This window comes from Passer montanus, unplaced genomic scaffold (assembly GCF_014805655.1).
Source record: "Passer montanus isolate IOZ18808 unplaced genomic scaffold, ASM1480565v1 scaffold62, whole genome shotgun sequence".
Taxonomy (NCBI): domain Eukaryota; kingdom Metazoa; phylum Chordata; class Aves; order Passeriformes; family Passeridae; genus Passer; species Passer montanus.
In genome coordinates this window covers 3,055,678-3,076,765 of record NW_024371260.1, presented here as the reverse complement: position 1 = coordinate 3,076,765, position 21,088 = coordinate 3,055,678, and the positions used below count along the sequence as shown (strand labels likewise).

Sequence of the window (21,088 nt, the reverse complement as noted above, 5' to 3'; positions counted from 1 at the left end):
ACTGGAAGCTAAAGAGGAGAGAGCTCCTGACACTTATAGATAAAAGAATTGGAATTTTTGCTAAAATCCATAATATTGAAAACATTTGAAGGAAGTTCTTGTCTTGTCAAGTAAAAAAAAAAAAAAAAAAAAAGAAGAAAATTGCAACCTCTTATTTCTGATGAAAATATGCAATGTAGAGACAAGAGGTGAGGATTAAAAATACCACACTGGGCTCAGAGGATCCCACACAGGAATCCCAGGATCCATCCCAGATTCTACAACTCCCAAGCTCTTTTCCATGCAGATACAGGGAATGCTCTGTAGCCTTCACCTTTACTCTGCATCTTTTAAAACAGATTTTTTTCCCCCTCACTGCCTCACCCAGATCAAAGAGCTGAAAATATCATTGTAATTAAGTTCAAAGTGACAAATGCAGGTTTTTAAATGTTAAACTGAAGTGAAACAGGGGCTTTAACCTCGAGGTTTTTGCTCTGCTCAGGCACAGCCTGACAGGGGATTGCCAGTTCTCACAGTTTTACAACAAATTTGTGGTGCACGGGGCTTGTTCACCCAAGAAGGCAAAAGAAATGAGTAAGTGAGAACTTCAGCCTCCGGTAAACACAGAAAACTCTGCTTTTATAGAATTTTATAAAGGCTTTTATCAAGGCTTAGGATGCAAATAAACACAATCTTAAATTGATTTTAAAAACCCTCAACTTTTAAAGCTGGCTCCTAATATTTAACTATTTGAGTCTCACTTTGCCAATGAATTAGAGAGCTCAAAGATTGCTGTATTAAAGCTGCATTTCATTGCCACCACATTCTGCTTTGAAAAAAATCAGATTTTAAGTTAAAACCAGAGTTTAAATATTTTCACTTTCAAAGAGAAGTTTAATTCTCATTTAGAGTTGCCGTATAATCATAATAATAACTGAAGAATTGTTGCAAATTTAAAAATGAGCTGGAGTTATCCAGCTTCCAATCTTCTTTTTTTTTCCTTTTCACATTGTTGTCACAAGAACATTTGGTGGACACAAAGAAAATTAAAAATTTGATTGGAATAGAGGTTTTTAATTGCTCCTGCCAGATCAAATAGGAGCTTGTGGCCATATTACAAGTTCTTAGGGCATTGACACCTCTTTAAACCCACTCATCTCTAATGACCAAGAATTAAATTTAAAAGAAGCCTTCATGCACATGTTGACTGAGCTAACATTGGTGGTTTTTTTCCTTCAGAACAAAAGAGCTGATGGTAGAAAGATCCTCTCAGAAAAGAACCCCTTAAACTTCCCACCAAAAACCCTTGGGTGCTTCTACCAACCGCAATGGAAAGCACAGGTCTGTGAAATCAAGGTGGAATAAAACACTGCCCAACAGCTACAGAGGATCCCAAAGTGAACATTCCTAAACCTTGTAAGGAAAGGGGAGGTTGCTAGGGAGAAAGGAAAGGTTGATCCCAAAAGGAACACTCCTAAAGCCTATGGAAAAAGGAAAGGTTTCTATGGAGAAAGGAGATTTATCTCAGAAAGAATATTCTGAAATGCTATGGGGAAAGGAAACGTGTCTAGGGGGAAATATCAGGTTTATCCCAAAAGGAACATTCTGAAATTCTATGGAAAAAGGAAAGGTTTATTCCAGAAAGAACATTCTGAAATGCTATGGAGGAAGGAAAGGTTTCTGTGGAAGAAAGAAAGGTTGATCCCAAAGAGAACACCCCCAAAATCTATGGAGGAAGAAAAGGTTTCTATGGTGGAAGGAAAGGTTTCTATGGAAAGAGGAAATGTTTCTATGGAGAAAGGAAAGGTTTCTACAGAGGAAAGAGATGTTGATCCCAAAAGAACATCCCTAAAGCCTGTGGAGGAAGGAAAGGTTTCTGTGGAAGAGGGAAAGGTTTATATGGGGAGAGGAAAAGTTTCTATGGAGGAAGGAAAGATTTTTATGGAGGAAGGAAAGGTTTCTATGGAAAAAGAAAAGGTTTCTACAGAGGAAGGAAAAGTTTCAATGGAGGAAGGAAAGATTTCTATGGAAAGATGAAAGGTTTCTATGGAAAGAGGAAAGGTTTCTACAGTGGAAGGAAAGGTTTCTATGGAAGAAGGAAAGGTTTCTATGGAAAGAGGAAAGGTTTCTATGGAGGAAGGAAAGGTTTCTATGGAAGAAGGAAAGGTTTCTATGGAAAGAGGAAAGGTTTCTGTGGAAGAAGGAAAGGTTTCTATGGAAAGAGGAAAGGTTTCTATGGAGGAAGGAAAGGTTTCTATGGAGAAAGGGAAGGTTGATCCCTTCAGTCCTCCCCAGGGCCCATCACCCCCTTTGGCCAGGACGGAGAGGGGAGGCCAGAGGAGGGTCTGGCTGCCAGTGGGTACCTGTATTTATTGGGGAACATCCTCTCACAGTCCTTGCACTCGTAGATCTGTCCATCTGCGAGGCCCTCCTGCTTGATCTCGTTGCTGAGGCTCTCGTAGAGGGCCCCCACGGCCCCGCAGCCGTACTTCTTGTGGCGCCGCAGGTCCAGCTTGGACTGGAACAGCTCATCGCAGTCCTCGCAGCGGAACGAGGGCTCCTCTGCAACACACACAGCAGCCCATGGCAGCCCTGCCCCAGGAAACACAACCAGAGGGGAGGCAAGGCTCCCCGAGTCCAGCAAACAAACAAACAAAGAGAGAATTTGCAAGTGAGAGGGGAGAGAACCCAAGGGAGGCTGTGCCAGCAGCTGCTTTCACTTTAAGCATTAAGAGGAAAAAAAAAATCAGATCACACAACCAGAGGAGATCTTGTTTTCTTTGTGTCTTGGCCTCAGCTGAGATGGAGAGACCTACAGGGATTGAGAGACACACAAATTCTGGGCTCATTCCGGGGTGCTGCGCTTGTCTGCAAGGAGGGGGTTTGAAATTACGAATGAGTTTTCCTCAGAAGGGGCTGCCAGGGGAAAAGGAATAAGCCAGACTCATATAAACACAGATAGTGAGAGAAGCAAACTGCCACAGCACAAACCTGGAGAAGCTTCTTTCTAGGAAATTGTCTGTCTAATGTTCTCCTCTCAATTTTCCACTGCAGGAGCTCAGGGCTCCATCAGCCTGAGGAGTCCCAGCCCAGAGCACCATGGAAGGAAGAGCAGGGAGCCAAAGGCTTTGTTGCTGTGCTCTTTGCTTTTTTTTTTTCTTTATTTTTTAAAAAAAAGTTCTAATGCACATAATAAATTACTGTAGTCAAGGTCAAACAAATTAAAAAGAGGGCAGCTATTATTAAGTTTACAAGGCAGCATCCTGACCATGGTGCCAAGCCAAACAGTCAGCTCAGAGCTGTAAATTTTCCAGGAGAACAAGCTCTGCGAGGGAGTCGGGATAGCTCTGGGTTTCTCCACCCTGGAACAGAAGCTTTCCAGCCCCCTGTGAGTCACTGGAGCCACGTTTCCCTGTCCTCCCCTACCCTCTTCCTCCACGCTCTGCTGCTCTGCCTGGTTCTCTTTTTCTGATAACTGCACTCCCAGAAGGAACAGCCTGTGGTGATGCATTATCTCTGAGGGAGGAGTGGGAATATTCTGGGAGCTGCAGCCAAAGGAGATGCTGTGGTGGGGCTGATCCATCCCCTGCTCTGCAGAGAGGGGATGTTGGGCTGGGATGTGGCCACACTCACGTTCTTGGGGTAAAAATCTTCAACCCCTTTGCTTCAAAGTCCCCCCTTGCACTTGTTTATGCCAAATTTTACACAACTGCAAGCACTTAGGCTGAGCTTTAAGGCCTGGAATGGTGTTTTACATAAATCAGGGTTAATTTTGTTATGAGTGTGACAGGAGTGGAAGCAGGGGCAGCGTCACACCCAGAGACCTCCATGCTCCCACCTGGGCACTCAGCTCCCATCTCCCTTTCCTCTGCTTAAACCTGAGTTTAAAACTGAGCAAGGCAAGGTCCCAGAGGCTGCTGCAGCAGCGATGTGGGCAGAGGAAACCCTCTGCACCCTCTGCACCCTCTGCACACCTACACGGAAAGTATCGACACGGGCAAAATCAAACCCAGCTGAAAAAGAAAGTATCACCAAAACTCAGCCAGCAACAGCCTGGCTGAGCCAGGTGGCTGAGCCACCCTCAATATTTGATGGAATTACTGGCAAATTGAAAATATCCCCTGAGGTAATTGGAGAGAAACAGAATTAAATGTAGGTGGAACTTCAGAAGTGTCATTACTCCAAAAAAGATTGGGTTTTGTACGTTGGGTGATGTGGAGAAACATGTCTCAGTACTGATTGATTTTTTTCCTGAAAAATAGAACTTGACACAAAACTTTACTGCCTACAGAACTCTGATTTGAGGGTTTGGCAGAGGTTTTAGCATCCCAGCAGCCTGCCCAGGGCTCCCAGAGCCACCCACACCCACATGGATGATCCCACAGGGCTGCAGGAGATCAGCTGCACAACAGAGGGGGGCAAAAAGAAATAAAGTCCAGCCAGTCAACAAAAGGATTTTGACTAAAAAAGAAGACCCGAGGGAAAAAAATACCAAATTGTTCTCATTTCAGCTCATTTTGAGGGTTTATACACTCTGAGATTGCTGGCAGCAGCCTCACACTGGGGTGGTCAGGCTCTGCTCTGCTCCTCAGAGAAATTCTCTTTACAGAACAGAACAGGACCAATGTGTGTCTCATGTATGTCATGTCCCTGGGGAGGGAAACCTGGAAATCAGGACACCAATAACAGCAGTATGGAGAGACTAGTATTGAAACAATCCAAACTACTTTTTATGAGTGAAAAGAAGAAAAAAAGTGTAGCATCAAACTCCAGGGACATGGAACTTCTCTGGTGAGGTGTTTCTCCTCCTCAGAGCCAACATTTCCCCTCTTTGCTCTCTTGTAAATGCAGCAGTGGCTTAACCAGGAAGGAATTTTTGGAGGAGTGACTGAAATCCTCCAGGCTGGGAAGCTCCAGGTCCCTTCACCTCTTAACAAGCTCCTACCAAACTCCCAGTGTCCCTCAAGCTCCACCTGGCAAATCCCCAGACCTGAAAACACTTGGAATGGAGGAAACTGATTTTTTTTTTCTTTCCTTTCTTTTGACTTCAGGGAAAATGCAACAAAATTCCTTCTACAAATCCAGGTGGAATTCTTCCTGCTCCAGTTTGAGATTTACATGATTAATTGCAGCTTATTTCACCCAAACTCTCCTGTAGGAAGCAGAAATCCTCTCTGGGTTTGGAAAAGCAGCCATGGAGAATAATTTCCTCCATATCTGGCTAAAGGTGGGTAACTGCCTCCCCTGCCACTGCCCTGCCTGCTCTTACCAGTGACAATGACACTTTTTTGTCCTTTCTGTGAGCTTACAGAGCAGGGAAAGACGTGAAATATCTTAATTGCCTCATGCATATTTTAGAAAAGAGATTTAGCTTCTAATTCTCCTGGTCCTTTGCCATATCTCGCCCAAATCACACACAATCCAAGAGGACATCAAACACAGCAGCTTTTCCACAGGTGGAAAAGATGGAGGAGAGGAAAATCAGTTCCTGTGCTTCAGAGTATCTGGGTTTGGAAAAAGAAATTTGTATTGAAAGGAGGCTTAGAGAGCTGACAAAAATATGATTAAAAGCCTTGTAGCCACGTGTTCTTCCTGTTGCCACTGGTTGTAAATCCTGTTTTGATGCTCAGACAGGCTAAAGAGAGGAAAACCAGATCAGGTGGGAGAGCAGCTGTGGCTGGCCCTGGATCCCTGGAAGTGTCCAAGACCAGGCTGGAGGGGATTGGAGCAGCTTGGGATAGTGGAAGGTGTCCCTGCTGGGTCAGGGGATGGGATAAAATCATCCTTCAGCTCCCTTCCAGCTCAAATAATTCCATGATAACTGCTCCATATCCAACCCCCGTTCCTCTGGCATTCCCAGCAAATCCCAAACCTCAACAAACACCCTGCAGGGGAAGGGCCTGAGCCTGGCTTAGGACCAGACTATCCCCTGCAAAACTGAAACCTAAACCAGCTCAGGGCCGAGCTGAGCCCTGGTGCTGATTCTGTGTCTGTATCCCACACCCACTTTGTAGGCTCCAGGTTCATTCAACTGTTCCCTTTTTTCCGAAAAATAAAAAGGTGGCCCTTCAAAGCACATTCTCATTAAAGTTTCCCCCTTTTTTTAACAAAAATACTGCCCTTCACAAAGGTAACTGTGTGACAGGGAGAAGGGGCTGCAAAGAAAAGAGCAACCCCAGTCACACCGAAATTGCTGCCTGTTCTCTGTGTCGCGTTTGTCAAATCTGTGGTTACGTGTGCCTATCTGAAGTTCCATCAGAAACACTCAGGACAAAGCAGGAATGTAACAGAAAAATAAATCAGCGCCTAATAGCTTTCAGAGAAACCAAGGGGAACACAATTATGTGGCATCTACATGCTAATCTACCAGACTCGAATCTCAAAGGAGTTCAAGTGCCCTACTCAAAATTCCTGCAGTGATAAGGGGTCTGCTGTGTTTGGCTGGGGTTGGGAGGAAAGATTTTTATGATAATTATCTTTGTGTGGAACAATTTTGCATTTTCTCTCCTGTTAATTCCAAAGTGAGCTGGGGGTGCGAGGCAGCAGGAAGATAGCCCTGCTGAAAGTAAAAAGTATTAAGGAGTCAAATATTTAATGTTGGCCTGGCATAATTTGACAGCAATTATGCAGCAAAAGCACTAGACGTTACCAGGAAGATCCAGATAAATGTTCCATAATGACAGAGATGGAAAACAAGGAGCACTTTTTGCTTGTTCACATAAAAGCCTGTTAGAAACTGAAATGCAGAACAGCGGTGAGTTTTCATTCAGATTTCTCCTTGACATCAAAAAAAATTTAAAAAAAAAGGTGCAGAAATTATTCATCTCTGTGTGTTGGTCTTGAGAAAATCATTAACTTTTGTGGGGGGAGAGCAGTGAAAAAATAGTTCCAAACTTGATGTGAGTGAGGCAGCAAATACAACACTTCACCCCCAGCCCTTCAGCAAATGAACTTCCAGCAGCACAAATCCTCAAATTACCCCATTTTCCAGAAATAATGGAAACTGATTGTGCAGGATTTTACTGCAAATTTGCATGAGAAATTATACTTATGTACAGGTAAAAGAAAATGAATGTATTGTGGGATACCCAGAGAGAACTCCAATTTCATAATTATGAATTAGTTAATTCATAAATTAATTTTATAGAGCATTATTTACAACTACTAGTTTAAAAAACTCTAGGTAAAATTGCTGGTAAATGAGAATTTACCAGTATCTATAGAAACTATTGATAGAGTATTTATAGAAATAAATCATGGAATAATGATGTTGGGCACATCCTTCCCAGTTTTCCTCAGAGATCACTTTCTTGCAAAGCGTTTGTAGTGTCAGAGCCTTGGATGAATGTGGGAAAAAATATCCTAAGAGAGAAAAACCATGATGGGGGCACTCTTAGATTTCCAGAACACTCCATGTGTGTGTCCTGCTCACAGCTGCTGCAGAGAAAGATGAGGTGTCTTTATCCCAGCAATAATAATTTTAGTGATGACTCTTCCACCCCCTTTTCCAGATTCCCTAAATCTCTGCAGGCTGGATTTTACCAAGATGGATGTTTTCCATCCTTGGGACGGTTTGGCCATTTTTATTACACCCAAAGGCACCTGGGGTGGAAAAGGCACCTCTGATCATACCCAAACCCACAAAGAGAAGGAAACGAGGCTGATAAAAACTCAGTGTTGTGGACTGAGCCTCTCTCACCAGGAAAAGAGTGGAAATGAGCACAAAATCCAGACAGACACAGAAGGGGCAGCTCCTGGCTCAGGGTTTGTCAGGGTTTGTCAGGTTTTGTCCCAGCCCTGGCTGAGGGTGCTGCAGAGAGGAGCAGGAGCTGCTGGGCAGCCTTACCTTCCATGCTGGGTGCCATGTTCCCCAGGGAATAACCTCCTTCCTTCAGACACACCAGCAGCTCTTCTCCCGGCTCAATCTCTTTAATAACTTTATAATAGACCTGGGAATCACAAACAGAACACACAGGGTAAATGTGCAAAGGCTTGAGGTTTTATGTTTTAACCAGGAATTCAAATTACTTTCGTTAATAGGGGAGGCTGTGCCTTGATTTGGGATAATTGCTGCTCTGAGCTCGTTTTCCTGCCTTTATTTGACTCTTTGGGTGTCAGAGTTTCACAGGGTTTGGACAATAAAAAAATATTTTGGGCAACAAAATTACAACAAATTATCTCTCCCTCAAATTACAACAAATCTTCCCATTTTCTTCTTGTCCTCCTGTGAGTTCAGTGTGTTTGTCACAGTGAAGGGAAGATTAAACTGATGGAATTGTCACGTTTAAACCTCTACTGTCTGAGGCAGAATGGGGCTCATGGTTAGAACTGAATTATCACATCTCCACAGAATGATTTTATTGATAATTCTCCTCAACAGCCTAGACCTGACCCCTAAACACAGTCATGAACCACTCCAGGTGAGCAGTTTGCCTGCATTCTGAGCTAAAAAAACAAAACAAAACAAAACAAAACAAAACAAAACAAAACAAAACAAAACAAAATAAAATAAACCAGCATAGACCTGACCCTTAAACACAGACATGAACCACTCCAGGTGAGCAGTTTGCCTGCATTCTGAGCTAAAATAAAATAAAACAAAACGAAACAAAACAAAACAAACCAGCCTAGACCTGACCCCTAAACACAGACACAAACCACTCCAGGTGAGCAGTTTGCCCACATTCTGAGCTCCAGTCTGAGCACAGACCTGTACCTTCCACAATGTCCTAAGCACAGCTGTGTTCACCTCCTGGACTCTTGTCACTGCACCAGGAGAAAACCCCAAAAAAGAAACAGGACCCAGGCAGGGGCAGAGCCCACTGACCTCATCTTCAGTGCCAGCCCAAACCCCACAGACAGCAGGGCAGGGGTTCTGTCACAGCTGGGTCCCCCCTGAGCCTCATTCCCTCCCCTCCACCTGCTCCAGGAGCTCTTTTTTCTTTTATCCCGAGGAGCTTCAGTGTCCTCCAGATGTGTCCCAAATTTTTGGAGTACACTGGACCCTGTCTGAACACAATACCCTGAGAATTCACCTGGTAACTGTTTTTAACTTCCAGGTTTTCTTAGCACTGTGTTTAACAGCAATCCAAGAAATTATTTTTCCACGTAAAAACTGCATTTCACCCAGAGCAATTCCCGAAATTTGCTGCCACTCTGCCTCTGCCAGCCTGTGTTTATGGGGAAGGAACACACACAGCTCCTAAATTCCCGCCTGGCTTGCATTAATTGTGTCACCACCCTGCATTTCTCTTTGCAGAGTCCTTTCCCTCCCTCCCTGGCACGGCACACGAGGCTTTGGCAGATCCCGGCCCGGCGGGAGCAGCGCCTGCCCGGGATGCTCCCAAAATTGTCCTCCGGGTGCCGGAGCAGTGTGATGGCAGGGACAGGCATGCGATTCCAGGGACAGCAGGCTGCAGGGACAGGGAAACCACTCCCAGAGCCGCAGGGACAAGTGACAGCCCTTCCAGAGCTTCAGGGACAGGGGACAGCCCTCCCAGAGCTGCAGAGACAGGAGATATCCCTCCCAGAGCTGCAGGGACAAGGGACATGCCTTCCAGAGATGCAGAGACAGGGGACATCGTCCCCAGAGCTGCAGGGACAGGGGACATCAGGAGACATCCCTCCCAGAATTTCAGGGTCACGGGACATTGCTCCCAGAGTTTCAGGGACACGGGACATCGCTCCCAGAGCCACCACGCGGTGCGGCGGGGACCGTGGGGCGCGGTTGCCGCTCAGAACTTTCCCTCCACACCGAGGGCAGGACGCTCCGGACCGATCAACCCGCGCTCCACCGAGCACCAGGGCGGATCCTGGTCCGCCCCGGTCCCGCACCGGTTCCCGGTTCCCGCACCGATTCCCGGTCCCGCACTGGTTCCCGGTTCCCGCACCGATTCCCGGTCCCGCACTGGTTCCCGGTTCCCGCACTGGTTTCGCAGGAGTGCTCGCAGCTCCACGAGCGGAGCTGTTCCCCATCCCTCGGATTAATTACCATCCCCCATCCCTCGGGATAATTAACTCTCTCCGCCGCCCCTGCAAACGCCCGGCGCCTCCCGATCCCGATCCCGATCCGGAGGGGCGGGAGGGCTCTCAGCAGCAGTACCGGGGCTCCCCCCTCTCCCCGGGACACACCGAGGAAAAGTTGCTGTTGGGGCGCTCCAGCAGCTGCCGGGACCGGGAGCAGGATGGGGCCAGGATTGGGATTGGGATCGGGATGGGGATCGGAATCGGGACAGGGATTGGGATGGGGATCAGGATGGGGATCGGGATTGGGATCAAGATGGGGATCGGGATGGGGATGGGGATCGGGATGGGGACCGGGATGGGGATGGCGACCGGGATGGGGATGGGCACCGGGATTGGGATGGGGACCGGGATGGGGATGGGGCCCGGAGCGCGGCCCCTGCCCGCCCCAGCAGGTGGCACACGCCGCCCGCCACCGGCCCCGCCGCCGCCGCCGCGGGGACCCCGCCGGTCGCTCGGAGCCGGTGCCGGGCAGTGCGAGCGGAGCGGGCCGGGCCGGGCCGGGCCGGGCCGGGCCGGGTTCCCCTGACCTGCTGGCTCCTGTCCCGCGGCCGCTGCGCTCCTCCGGTGCCGGCGGCGGGGCCGATCGGGGGAGGGCAGGGAAGGGAAGAGGAGGGAACGGGAGGGGAGGGAAGGGAAGAAGGGCAGCCGGGCCGTGTCTGTGCAGCGGCTCCAAGGCCGGGCCAGACGGAGTCACAGCCGTCCCCATGAACGGGGCGAGCTCCGGTACCGAGCGCTGTGACACAGCCCTTACCGGGGTACAGCCCTTACCGAGCACCCGGTACAGCTTTTATCGGGTGCTCCGATACAGCCCTGACCGAGTGCTGTGACACAGCCTTAACCGAGGGTACAGCCCTTACCGAGCACCCGGTACAGCTCTGAGTGCTCTGACAGCCCTTGCCGGGGGTACAGCCCTTACCGAGCACTAGGTACAGCCCTGAGCGGGAGCTCCCGTGCATCCCTTACCGAGCACCCAGTACAGCCCTAACCGAGTGCTCTGACACGGTCCTTACCGGGGGTACAGCCCTTACCGAGCACCCGGTACAGCCCTAAGCGGGAGCTCCCGTGCATGCCTAACCAAGCACTCAGTACAGCCCTAACCGAGTGCTCTGACACGTCCCTTACCGGGGGTACAGTCCTCACTGAGCACCCGGTACAGCTTTTACCGGGAGCTCTGGTACAGCCCTAACCGAGTGCTGTGACACAGCCCTTACCGGGGGTACAGCCCTTACCGAGCATCCCGTACAGCCCTGACCGAGTGTTCTGACACAACCCTTACCGGGGTTAGGGTTTCATCCCTTACCGAGCACTCGGTACTGCCCTGAGTGCCCTGACACAGCCCTTACCGGGGGTACAGCCCTTACCGAGCTCTCTGTCCAGCCCTTTTCGGGAGCTCCGGTGCATCCCGGTCCTCTCCACACCGGCCCTGCCTCCCTCCCTCCCTGCCGGGCTCAGCACAGCCGACACCTCCCCAAATATCGAACTCACCCAAATATCGGTGCCTGAGCTCTGAGCTCACCTGAGCTCTACCCGGGCAGCTCTCCCTGGGAGTTTCAAAGCAGGGATGGTCACAAACACAAAGATTTGGGATGGGAAATGAAATCTCACTGCTGATAAAATACCCCAAACTGCCCAGACACCCATCCCTGTGCTGCCAGGATCCTCGGGGTAATCCCACCCCTGTTTTCCACCGCTTTGCAAACAGTTCTCCCAGGGCAGGCACATCTCATCCAGCTGGGAGTCCCAAAACGGGACCTGGTGCTGTGGGCAGGATCTGGGATCTCCCTGGACCTGCTCAGCTCCAAAACCCCAGGTGGAAACCCCGAGCAGCACCAGGCTGACACAGGACACACACCTGGGCACAGGTGAGAACAGTGCTGAGACCCCTGCTCCACCCAGCCCGGGAGTTCATTTCTGGGGATTCCACCACAAAACAAAAATCGTCTAAAATTTTCCTTTTAGACATAAAAGAAAAAAATTTCTCATTATCTTTTTGATTTGCACTTCAGTGCTGTGCTTGGTCTACAAAAAAAGCTTTTCCCTCCCTGCTTGTTCTACAAAAAAAGCTTTTCCCAGGACCAAACCACAATGAACTTAAGGGGGAAAGTGCCTGAAAAAACCCCAAAAAGGCTGCCTAGGAGTGAGCCCAGAGCTCAGGACTGACTTGGAAACACAGGAGTTGGGATGGGCCAAGCTAAGAGAAAAAATAAGATAAAATAAGATAAAATAAATAAAATAAAATTTTAAAAGATATAATAAAATAATATTAAAAAATAAAATAGAATAAAATAGAATAAAATAGAATAAAATAGAATAAAATAGAATAAATAAAATAAAATAAAATAAAATAAAATAAAATAAAATAAAATAAAATAAAATAAAATAAAATAAAATAAAATAAAATAAAATAAAATAGCTATTAACAGAAGTGCACTTGGCAACCTAAACCAGCACTAAAACACCAGCCGTGGTCTAAAAGGTCCATCAAGTTCAGAGATAGTCACAAATTTTATAGGGGAAAAATCCTTCAGAATGCCCCTGCCAAAGGCTGACACTGCCCTGGTCTCACGTTTTAGCTCCTTTTCCTCTCCTGTTTGTTCTCAGAATAAAGTAGCTCCTTGTATTTCAAAACATCTCCTGAAGTTCTTCCAGAAAAGAGGACGGGCTTCTTTAATGATCAGGGAAAAGTTGGATTCTGCTGGAGTCACATTAATTTCATCAAACATTTCATTATGGTAATTAACTTCATCTTTCAGTCATGGTACTGATGGTCTGGGCTCATCAAAGCCTTTTTTATTTGTCGTGCACTGAAAAAGCTCAGATTTAATAATCCAGCAGAAGATTTACACTCACAAATCAATTCTGTTTGTTTATAGAAAAGTTCCACACTTGATCATTTTGTGTTTCCCACCACAGCATGGGCAGCTCTCCAAATTACCAGCTTTGTTTGACACTAAATAGTTAACAGGATAAGTAGGGTTTGGTGGTACTGAGAGTACTCCTTTTCTTAATTTTTATCAAAATTATTCTGGGCACGGGGTGTTGAAGAAAGAAAAAAATAAAAGGAAAGAAAAAAAACCAACCAAACAAAAAAACCTCCAAAACCCAACACCCCCAAAAACAAACCAACAACCAAAACAAACAAAAACCCAAATAAATAAACAAGCAAAAAGGGAAAGTAGAAATAACCCAGAGGAATCTTGTTCCAGCCTGGCTTGATCCAGGGATCTGCTGTGGATGTGAACTTGGGGCAGCAGAAATCAGCCCCTGGTTGTCTAATTTTGCTGCTAAACCAGAATTATTTGGCAAAATCACTGAAATATCGACCCTGCAGAACCACAACAACCACAATGTGGGGTTTGTCTAGCTCAGAGCCCAGCACCAGCTCACCTTTCCACAGAAAAAAAAAGAGTTCTGGAGCCTGGGAATGAGGTTTAACATTCCCAGAGTCACGGCAAGGGATGGAGATGGAGCACGATGAGAGGGAAAAGTCCATCCCAGAATTACTTCATTAATCAGGGTCCTTCCTAATAGCCAGCCCCATTTCCCTGCTGGAGGGATTTTTATTTATCTAATTTTATTTAATTTTTATTGCGCTCCAGGGAGAAAAGAGCATTAAAAAGGGAGAAAGCAGCTGCTGTGTTCACCTAAAATCAAAAACCCACCCACAAACACATCAGAGCAGCAGAGGGGCTCAAAAACTAAAAAAGCAGCCTGAAAAAAAGGTTCTTTGTGTCCTTGTCTCACCAATAACTCACTCCACAGGCAGCCCAGTGAGGATCCGTCCCTCCTGCTCCCTCAGACCTGTCCGTGTGTCCAGCTCTGGACAGGGAAAATTTGGCCTTGGGAATGTCCAGCCAGGACAGGGCTGCACATTTTGCTTTTGTTCCCGTGTTTTCCTCCTTTGGAATTGCCTACTCTTTGTTTCTGCTCAGCCACATTGCTGCTGATTTCCTCTTTTTAAAGCTTGTGATGTATTGGGAATCCTGACTGGAGTTACCAAACCTCTATAAAATGCACCCAAAATCTCTGCATTGTACACACATCTCACACTGGCTGATTAAACACAGACCTGATTTTTTTTTTCTATCTCCTGTTACTCCTTTCCCCCCACCAATATCTGCACCCCAACTAAAAGCAGCAGCTGCCACCCTGATTATTAACAATATATAATACTATTCAAGGCCAGCTCATGGCCATGAATATAATTACTATATATTATAAATATATTAGTTTTAGATTCTGTTTAATATTTCAGACTCCTGAACTGCTCAAGTATTTTCCTTTTTGAGGCAGGAGCAGCAACAGCAAAAATTAAAACATTTCCCTTTTAGTAAAAGATATAATTTATCTACCATTTTTCCACTCCTCCTTCAGAATCACAATTATCTCAAACAATCAAGGATCGTCTTTTCAAATACCTCTTCAGCACAAACAAATCTAAAGAAAGCTGGCTAATGTTATTTTACATGTGAAAATTTGCTTTGTAATTGAAAAAATGTGAATGAAATGTCACAATTAACCTCTTTCTAAATAGAGAAAAAATATATTTAAAATATATTCTAATCTGTTAATGGGGGTGAGAGTGGGATATAATTGAGTGGTCCAGATCATGCTGTCAATTCCTTCACTAAGAATCCAGGAAAATTCTCTGTGCATTCCTGGGACTGTTCCTGAGTCACAGGACTAAAGAAGAACAGAAGGGTCCTGAGTGGAGACTGGATCCTGAGTCAGGGACTGGATCCTGAGTCAGGGACCGGATCACAAATCAGGGAGAGGATCCTGAGTCAGGATCTGGATCCTGAGTCAGGGTCTGGATCCCGAGTCAGGGGCTGGATAACGAGTCAGGGACTGGAGCACAAGTCAGGTAGAGGATCCTGAGTCAAGGAGAGGATCCTGAGTCAGGAACTAGATCCTGAGTCAGGGACTGGATCCTGAGTCAGGGACTGGATTCTGAATTAGGGACAGCATCGTGAATGAGGGACTGGATCACAAATCAGGGACAGGAACCTGAGTCAGGGAGTGGATCCTGAGTCAGGGAGAGGATCCTGAATTAGGGATGTTATCCTGAGTGAGGGACTGGATCACAAGTCAGGGACAGGAACCTGAGTCAGGGACTGGATCACGAGTCAGGGACTGGATCCTAAATTAGGGAGAGAATCCTGAGTCAGGGACTGGATCACAAGTCAGGAAGAGGATCCTGAGTCAAGGAGAGGATCCTGAGTCAGGGACTGGATCCTGAATCAGGGACTGGATAGTGAATCAGGGACTGGATCAAGAATCAGAGACTGGATCCTGAATCAGGGTCTGGAACTTGAGTTGGGGACTGGATCACGAGTCAGGGACACAAATCAGTGACAGGACCCTGAATCAGGAACTGGATCACAAGTCACGGACAGGACCTGAGCCAGGGACTGGATCCTGAGTGAGGGACAGGATCCTGACTCTGGGACTGGCCCATAAACCTGGAGGCTTTCGCTCACCCCAGGGCTGATCCATCCCTGGCTCTCCTCCCCTGGCCGCTGCCCTGCCCAGCAGCCCCGGGCGAGCCCCCAGCCCGTGCTGGATGCCAGGGCAGCCCAGCAGCCCCAAGAGCCCAGCAGCCCCGGGGTTACCTGCTCGTTGATGTGGCACACAGCCAGGTTCTGCTCGTCGCAGGAGCAGCACACTCGGATGTACTTCAGCCAGTTCCCAGCCCCGCCCTGGCCGGCGTCGCCGCAGAACTTCTCAGTGCCCAGGGCATCGGGAACCTGCGGGAGAACCGACAGGAGAGGGGTCAGCTGGGCACACGTGGGGGGGAGAGAGGCAGGAAAAGGGTTGGCAGGGCACAACTCCAAACAAGAAACAGAAAGGAGAAAGGTAAGGGATGGACATAATTGATAAAGGGACTTCTGGCAAGAATAACATCAGCTCTCAGTCACTATCTGAAGGTGCTGGCTGGCAGAACCTCCAAGGACACTGCTCAGAGTGGTCTGTGAGTAAAAGGTTCAGGAGTACAAATATTCTGGAAAACACAGCTCTGGTACCACAGCTCAAGTGATCAAAGCAGGGAACTCCTCCAAACTGCACTAATTTTAATGACAAGGTCCTTAACTGCTCATTCTTCACATCATCTGTTTCATCCTTTCATGCAGGATAATTTTTTATTACAAACCTTTCAATAAACTCTCAAACCAGGTCACAGAGCTGTGAGGTTCTATTTTAAAAATCACTTTACCCAACGCGCTACTTTCATTTATCTGAGTACAGCCTGAGAAATTCACCGGCCACAGCTTTGTGGCTGAAGGTGAGATACAATTTGGCTGCTGTGAAAAAGAGGAATCCTTCAAAATAAAACCCCTCAGATGTTTAAAGTCCAGGTGTGGGGAAAAAAAAAGAGTTAATTGAGGGGTTGCAGTCCAAGGAAAGTCACTAGTTTGCCAGGAAGAGATTTTTCTTCTCTTAAGGCAGTGGAGTTTGGTGGGAGAACCAGAGAAGATGCTCAGCATTCCAGAACAACCTTTGGGATGATCCAGTTTGGAATCCACTCAGAAAAGCACATTTTAAAAATGACACAGCACACCCTGAAAATGAGGAGAAGCCCTCTTAGTTCTGGCATAGCAAGGCTCTGCTCTGCTCCTAAGTGGGCCTCCCTGCTCCAGAAACTCCTTTTTTCCTGAGATTCACATTTCCCTCTACCCCGACCAGCCCCTGTGTCAGTGCAAATTACTTCAGTCATCAAAAGCTCTTAACATGCTTTTACTAGCAATTAATTCTCTCAGAATCTCGTGGGATACGATTATACTTTCCCATCTATTTCAAGACACAGTAAAAAAAAAAAAAAAAAAAAAAAGAAAAAGTGGGAAATCAAAGGAGAGAAAAAATTAAAGCCCAGCAATGACAGCAACAAGTTGAGCTTAAGGCTGGGATGAGAAAGCTCAGGGGGACAGGTCCAGTTCAGGCTCTGGCTCCCAGCTCTGGACTCCTGGGAGGACCAGGACCTGCCAGACGCACCAGGACAGCTCCCAGCTCCCTGCACTGGTCCCAGCAGACATTTCCTGGTCTCATCCCCACCACCAACCCTTCCTTCTCCAGCTCCTTGGCTGAAAAGGGATGAGGGAAAATCCCACCATTAGTGCTGGGCTTCTTCCTTCCTAATCCTCCTTCCTGGGAGTCACTGAAATGCTGCCCTGGGACAGATCTGGTGAGAGGAAAAACCTGGCTGTGCTCAGCTTCTTCATCCCCTGCCTGGGAACACTCAGGGTCATTCACTCATCCCTAGCTAGACCCTGGAACTTTCTAGACACCCTTGATTCATCTACTGGCAGCACCAAAAGTGTGAGGTGGGCATTGTTGGCACAGGAAGCCAATTCTGTGTTGTTTGGAGATTTTAATAAAAAAAAAAAACAAAGCAAAAAAAAACCCCAAAAAACCAAAAAAACCCAAACCCCAACCAACCAAAAAACAACAATAAAACCTGTTCTTATAGTGGCTGAATCAATATTGAGTTTACTGAAGTTAAAATATCAGTAATTTCTGTTTTATCTCAGGGAGCTCCAGGGACACTGATCTGCCTAATGCTGGTGAAAAAAAAGAGCTTCTCTTGGCTTTTTGACCCCAAATTGAGCTTCTCTTGGATTTTTTGACCCCAAATTGAGCAGCCCAGCCAAGCCAGCCCCTCAAGTGAAGACACACTCAGACACCAAGTGACAGCAGCTTCCAGGGAAACTGTTTGGACAACCAAATGAAACAAATCATTGATGCTCAGCTGGTCTGAAGCCCCTGAAGAGTTTGGGCAGAGTTTGTAGTGGTTTGAGAAACCAGCAGCCCACAAAATTCCCAGTGGCAGCAATTGGTGACAGCCAGTGGCCCTGGGAACACAAGATGGCAAATCCAGGACACACAAATAAGATCTTTAATTTCACAGCTGTGTCTTACAGATGGTCTCTTTCATCTTCCAGGATTGTTTGAGAGGACACTTAGGGCCATTGAGTGGCTTAGGATGGAAGGGACCTTAAGGATCATTTAGTTCCAACACCCTGGGCAGAGAGCTTGGGGAATGTGGAAGAGGTTCTACAGGGTCTTCTGTGAGACGGAGAGAAGTTTGATAAGAGGATCGATGTTTACCCCTGAAAGAATTTTCTACCAAGGTTGTTGACATAAAAACCAAGAAAGAAAAAGGAAAAATAAGAGAAACCTGCAACTGTCTATTCCAGGTTCCAGAAAGAAAGAAGGTTAAATAAGAAAAACCTGCAACTGTCTATTCCAATCAGCAATTTTTTCCTCTTTCCTGACCAATGAATAAAGTGTAAACTTAGGAGTTTTTAGGAACGTATAAAAAGCATGCATGGTAGAATAAAAGTGGTTTGAAGCTTTCAGAAAATGGAGTGTGTTGTTTTGTGTTGTCTCCATCCCAACTATGACAGGAGAAAGCCCAAAATTCAGCTCAAATTCATTTTGCAGGGTCCTGCTCACCAGCTGTGCCTCAGGAGGAGGTTCTGCCGTAGCTCGAAATCACCTGAAACTCTGTGGTTTTATCTGCGTGGGGCTTTAAAACCCAAGCTGGGGGTGTGAAATCTGACAGATCAAAACGAGAGAGAAAGAGGTGCTGTGAGAGCCTGAGAACCTGAGCTGCTGTTCTCACACACCCTCCACAAACAGAGCCTGGCACCACGGCCCCAAGCCCAAAACAGGGACAGCACCCAGCCACCCCTCATGTGATTCCAACCTTTAGCTGCCCAGGAAAAGAGGTGTGGATGGTTTGGGATTAAAGCTGCTGCTAAGTCCTGGATAGGGAGGGACTTAGTTCTGATTTTAACTGTGAATAAAGACATTTAATAGAGCTGGAGATGCCTGTTGGGGTAAAAGCATCCCCAGGTGGGTGGCTGTGAGGAGCTGAACCTTCCAGGAGTGGGGTGAATCCCTCTGCTGGCATCCACCAGGACCCTCTGAAAATGGAATAAATGGGGGGATCAGCTGGTTTGGAGTGCTGCAGGACCAGTTCCAGAGGTAGGGCAGCCCCTGGGCCAGCTCAGCCCTCTGTGGCCAACACCTCTAATTAAAGATCAGGTTCACACGCTCGCTGATGGTCGCTATCAAAGTTATTTCACAGCTAAATGCAACCAGAAGCACTATCTGCAGTATCTGTTCTTTCTTCTGTCAAATGTTCACACACACAATAATATTTTAAGTATCTCTTCCCCCCACCACCCCCAACCTGAGAAAACTCCGGAAAAAACAAGCTGAAACCTTTTACCACATCTTCTTCCAGTTCAGACCAGAAGGAAATCAGAAATTTCCTCTGGCGAAATTCTGCAAACCAACTGTTTACAAGTCTTTGTCAGTAAGTAAAAAAAAAAAAGTTAAAAAATAAATTAAAAAAAAATTCCAGTTTGAAAATGCTCTTGGGATGTTCATGGAGCATTGGTTTCTCTGTGTTCTTTTGAAGAACCAAGAGATGCCCTGTGCTCTAGGACAGGTGGAGAAGGAAAACAGAGGCAAAAAGGTTTGGGAATGGGCAAACTGAAGATCCCAGATGGAAGCACAGAGGGATTCACCTCACTCCTGGAAGGTTCAGCTCCCCACAGCCACCCACCCAGGGATGCTCTTACCCCAACAGGCTCTAATAAATCTGTTTATTCACAGTTAAAACCAGAACTAAGTCATTCCCTATGCAGGACTCAGCAGCAGCTTTAATCCCCAATCCACACCTGTTTTCCTGAGCAGGTAAAGGCTGACATCAGATATTTAGCACCAACAGCAAAAAAACCCCAGAGATGCCACAGAAGGAAAAAAACCCATCAGAAAATGCAGTGTAATTATTAGCAGGACTCTGACTTGGTGGAGCTGACATGGAATTTCTGCCTGTGCTCTCTGCTCAGGCTGGCTCTGTATCAGTGCTGACGTCTCTCCTGAGAGTAATTTGGCTTAGACATTAGAAGAAGTTGTCAGAGGGATAGGAGAGGTGAAAAAAAGGTGGGAAGAGACTGGAGAGGAGCAAACAAAATAAAATCAGTTTATAATTAGTAACTGGTGCTGGTTTTGCAAGTCTATAACCATCATGCACTGCTATTCTAGTCAAGTTTGGGAAATGCATTTCACCTCCTTGATCCTTTTGGCTCTGAGGCCCAGCAACCCTGCCCCACAGAGCTGCAGGAACAAGATTTGTCCCTTTTGCTTTGTCCCTATGTTAAACCCCAGCAGTCTGGGACAGCCCCTGCCCTGGAAAAGCAGATTTTCATCTGGCCTGCAGCCTGCAGCCACGCTCAGAAAGTTAATTATTGTGAGAGCACTTCCTCTGGCCACTCTTGCATTTCATCCCTCCCACCCCATCATGGATTTCTCCCCGCTTCTTTTTTCATCACTGAACACGCCAAAACTTCATCTTTTCTCCTTCTGCTGCAGATGGTGAGTTCAGTCTTTATTTATTAACCTACGGCACCTCCCAGCACTTTTGTCTTCAAATCCAACAGCTCATCTAAGAATTCCCAATTCCCCTTCCCCTCCCTGCCAGCAACAGTGCCATGATTTTGTCTCGTGGAGTCGTTCTCTGGGTTTCACAGAGCTCTCCTTGCTCTGAAGTCCCCCAGCCTCCTCCTCTCCAGTCTATCCCCTCCAAAGAAATTCACCTTCATGTTCCCTGGGATTACAGGGCTTTGACTGGCCCTCTGCAGAGACACGGATTTGGGACACAGAGCCAGAGCTCCGGCTGTGCCTGTGCTTCACATCCATCCCCAGCCAGCCAAAAGGAAATTGTTGTCATGTTCCAGGGCTCACTTTGCAGCTTCATCTGCTGTCTGCCGAGCAGTGCTCGGGGTTTGGATCCAAAAGGCTCCTTGATCTCGCAGAGGCTCCGCTCCGTAATTTATTAACATCAGAAATGCTGAGTTATGGGGCAGAAGTTATGGAAAAATCCTCTCGAACGTTTACAATTTTTTTTGCACATCATTTGAGGTTTCCTGCCCCTCTAATTTGTGGGCTCTCTGTTGGGTTGTTTCTTTCACATTTTAATGGGCAGAGTCCAAGGTTTGGCCCCGGCAGAGGTGTGCCGGGGGGCTGGAATGCCTGCGGATCTGTCGTCAGTTGGCTTAATGGATTCCTAGTGTGC

The 21,088-nt window shown here is 46.9% G+C and overlaps 1 protein-coding gene across 4 annotated transcripts in view; it reads right to left on the bottom strand.

Moving 5' to 3' along the window:
- Positions 1–21,088, bottom strand: part of PRDM16 (PR/SET domain 16) — a 295,903-nt gene that overhangs the window by 34,051 nt on the left and 240,764 nt on the right. For all 4 annotated transcript variants that reach the window (XM_039727795.1, XM_039727797.1, XM_039727796.1 and 1 more), the window contains 3 exons: positions 15,618–15,752; positions 7,826–7,928; positions 2,343–2,541 (listed from right to left, as the gene is read on the bottom strand). In XM_039727795.1, the coding sequence (XP_039583729.1) occupies positions 2,343–2,541; positions 7,826–7,928; positions 15,618–15,752 (437 nt within the window). The remainder of the gene's footprint in view (positions 1–2,342; positions 2,542–7,825; positions 7,929–15,617; positions 15,753–21,088) is intronic.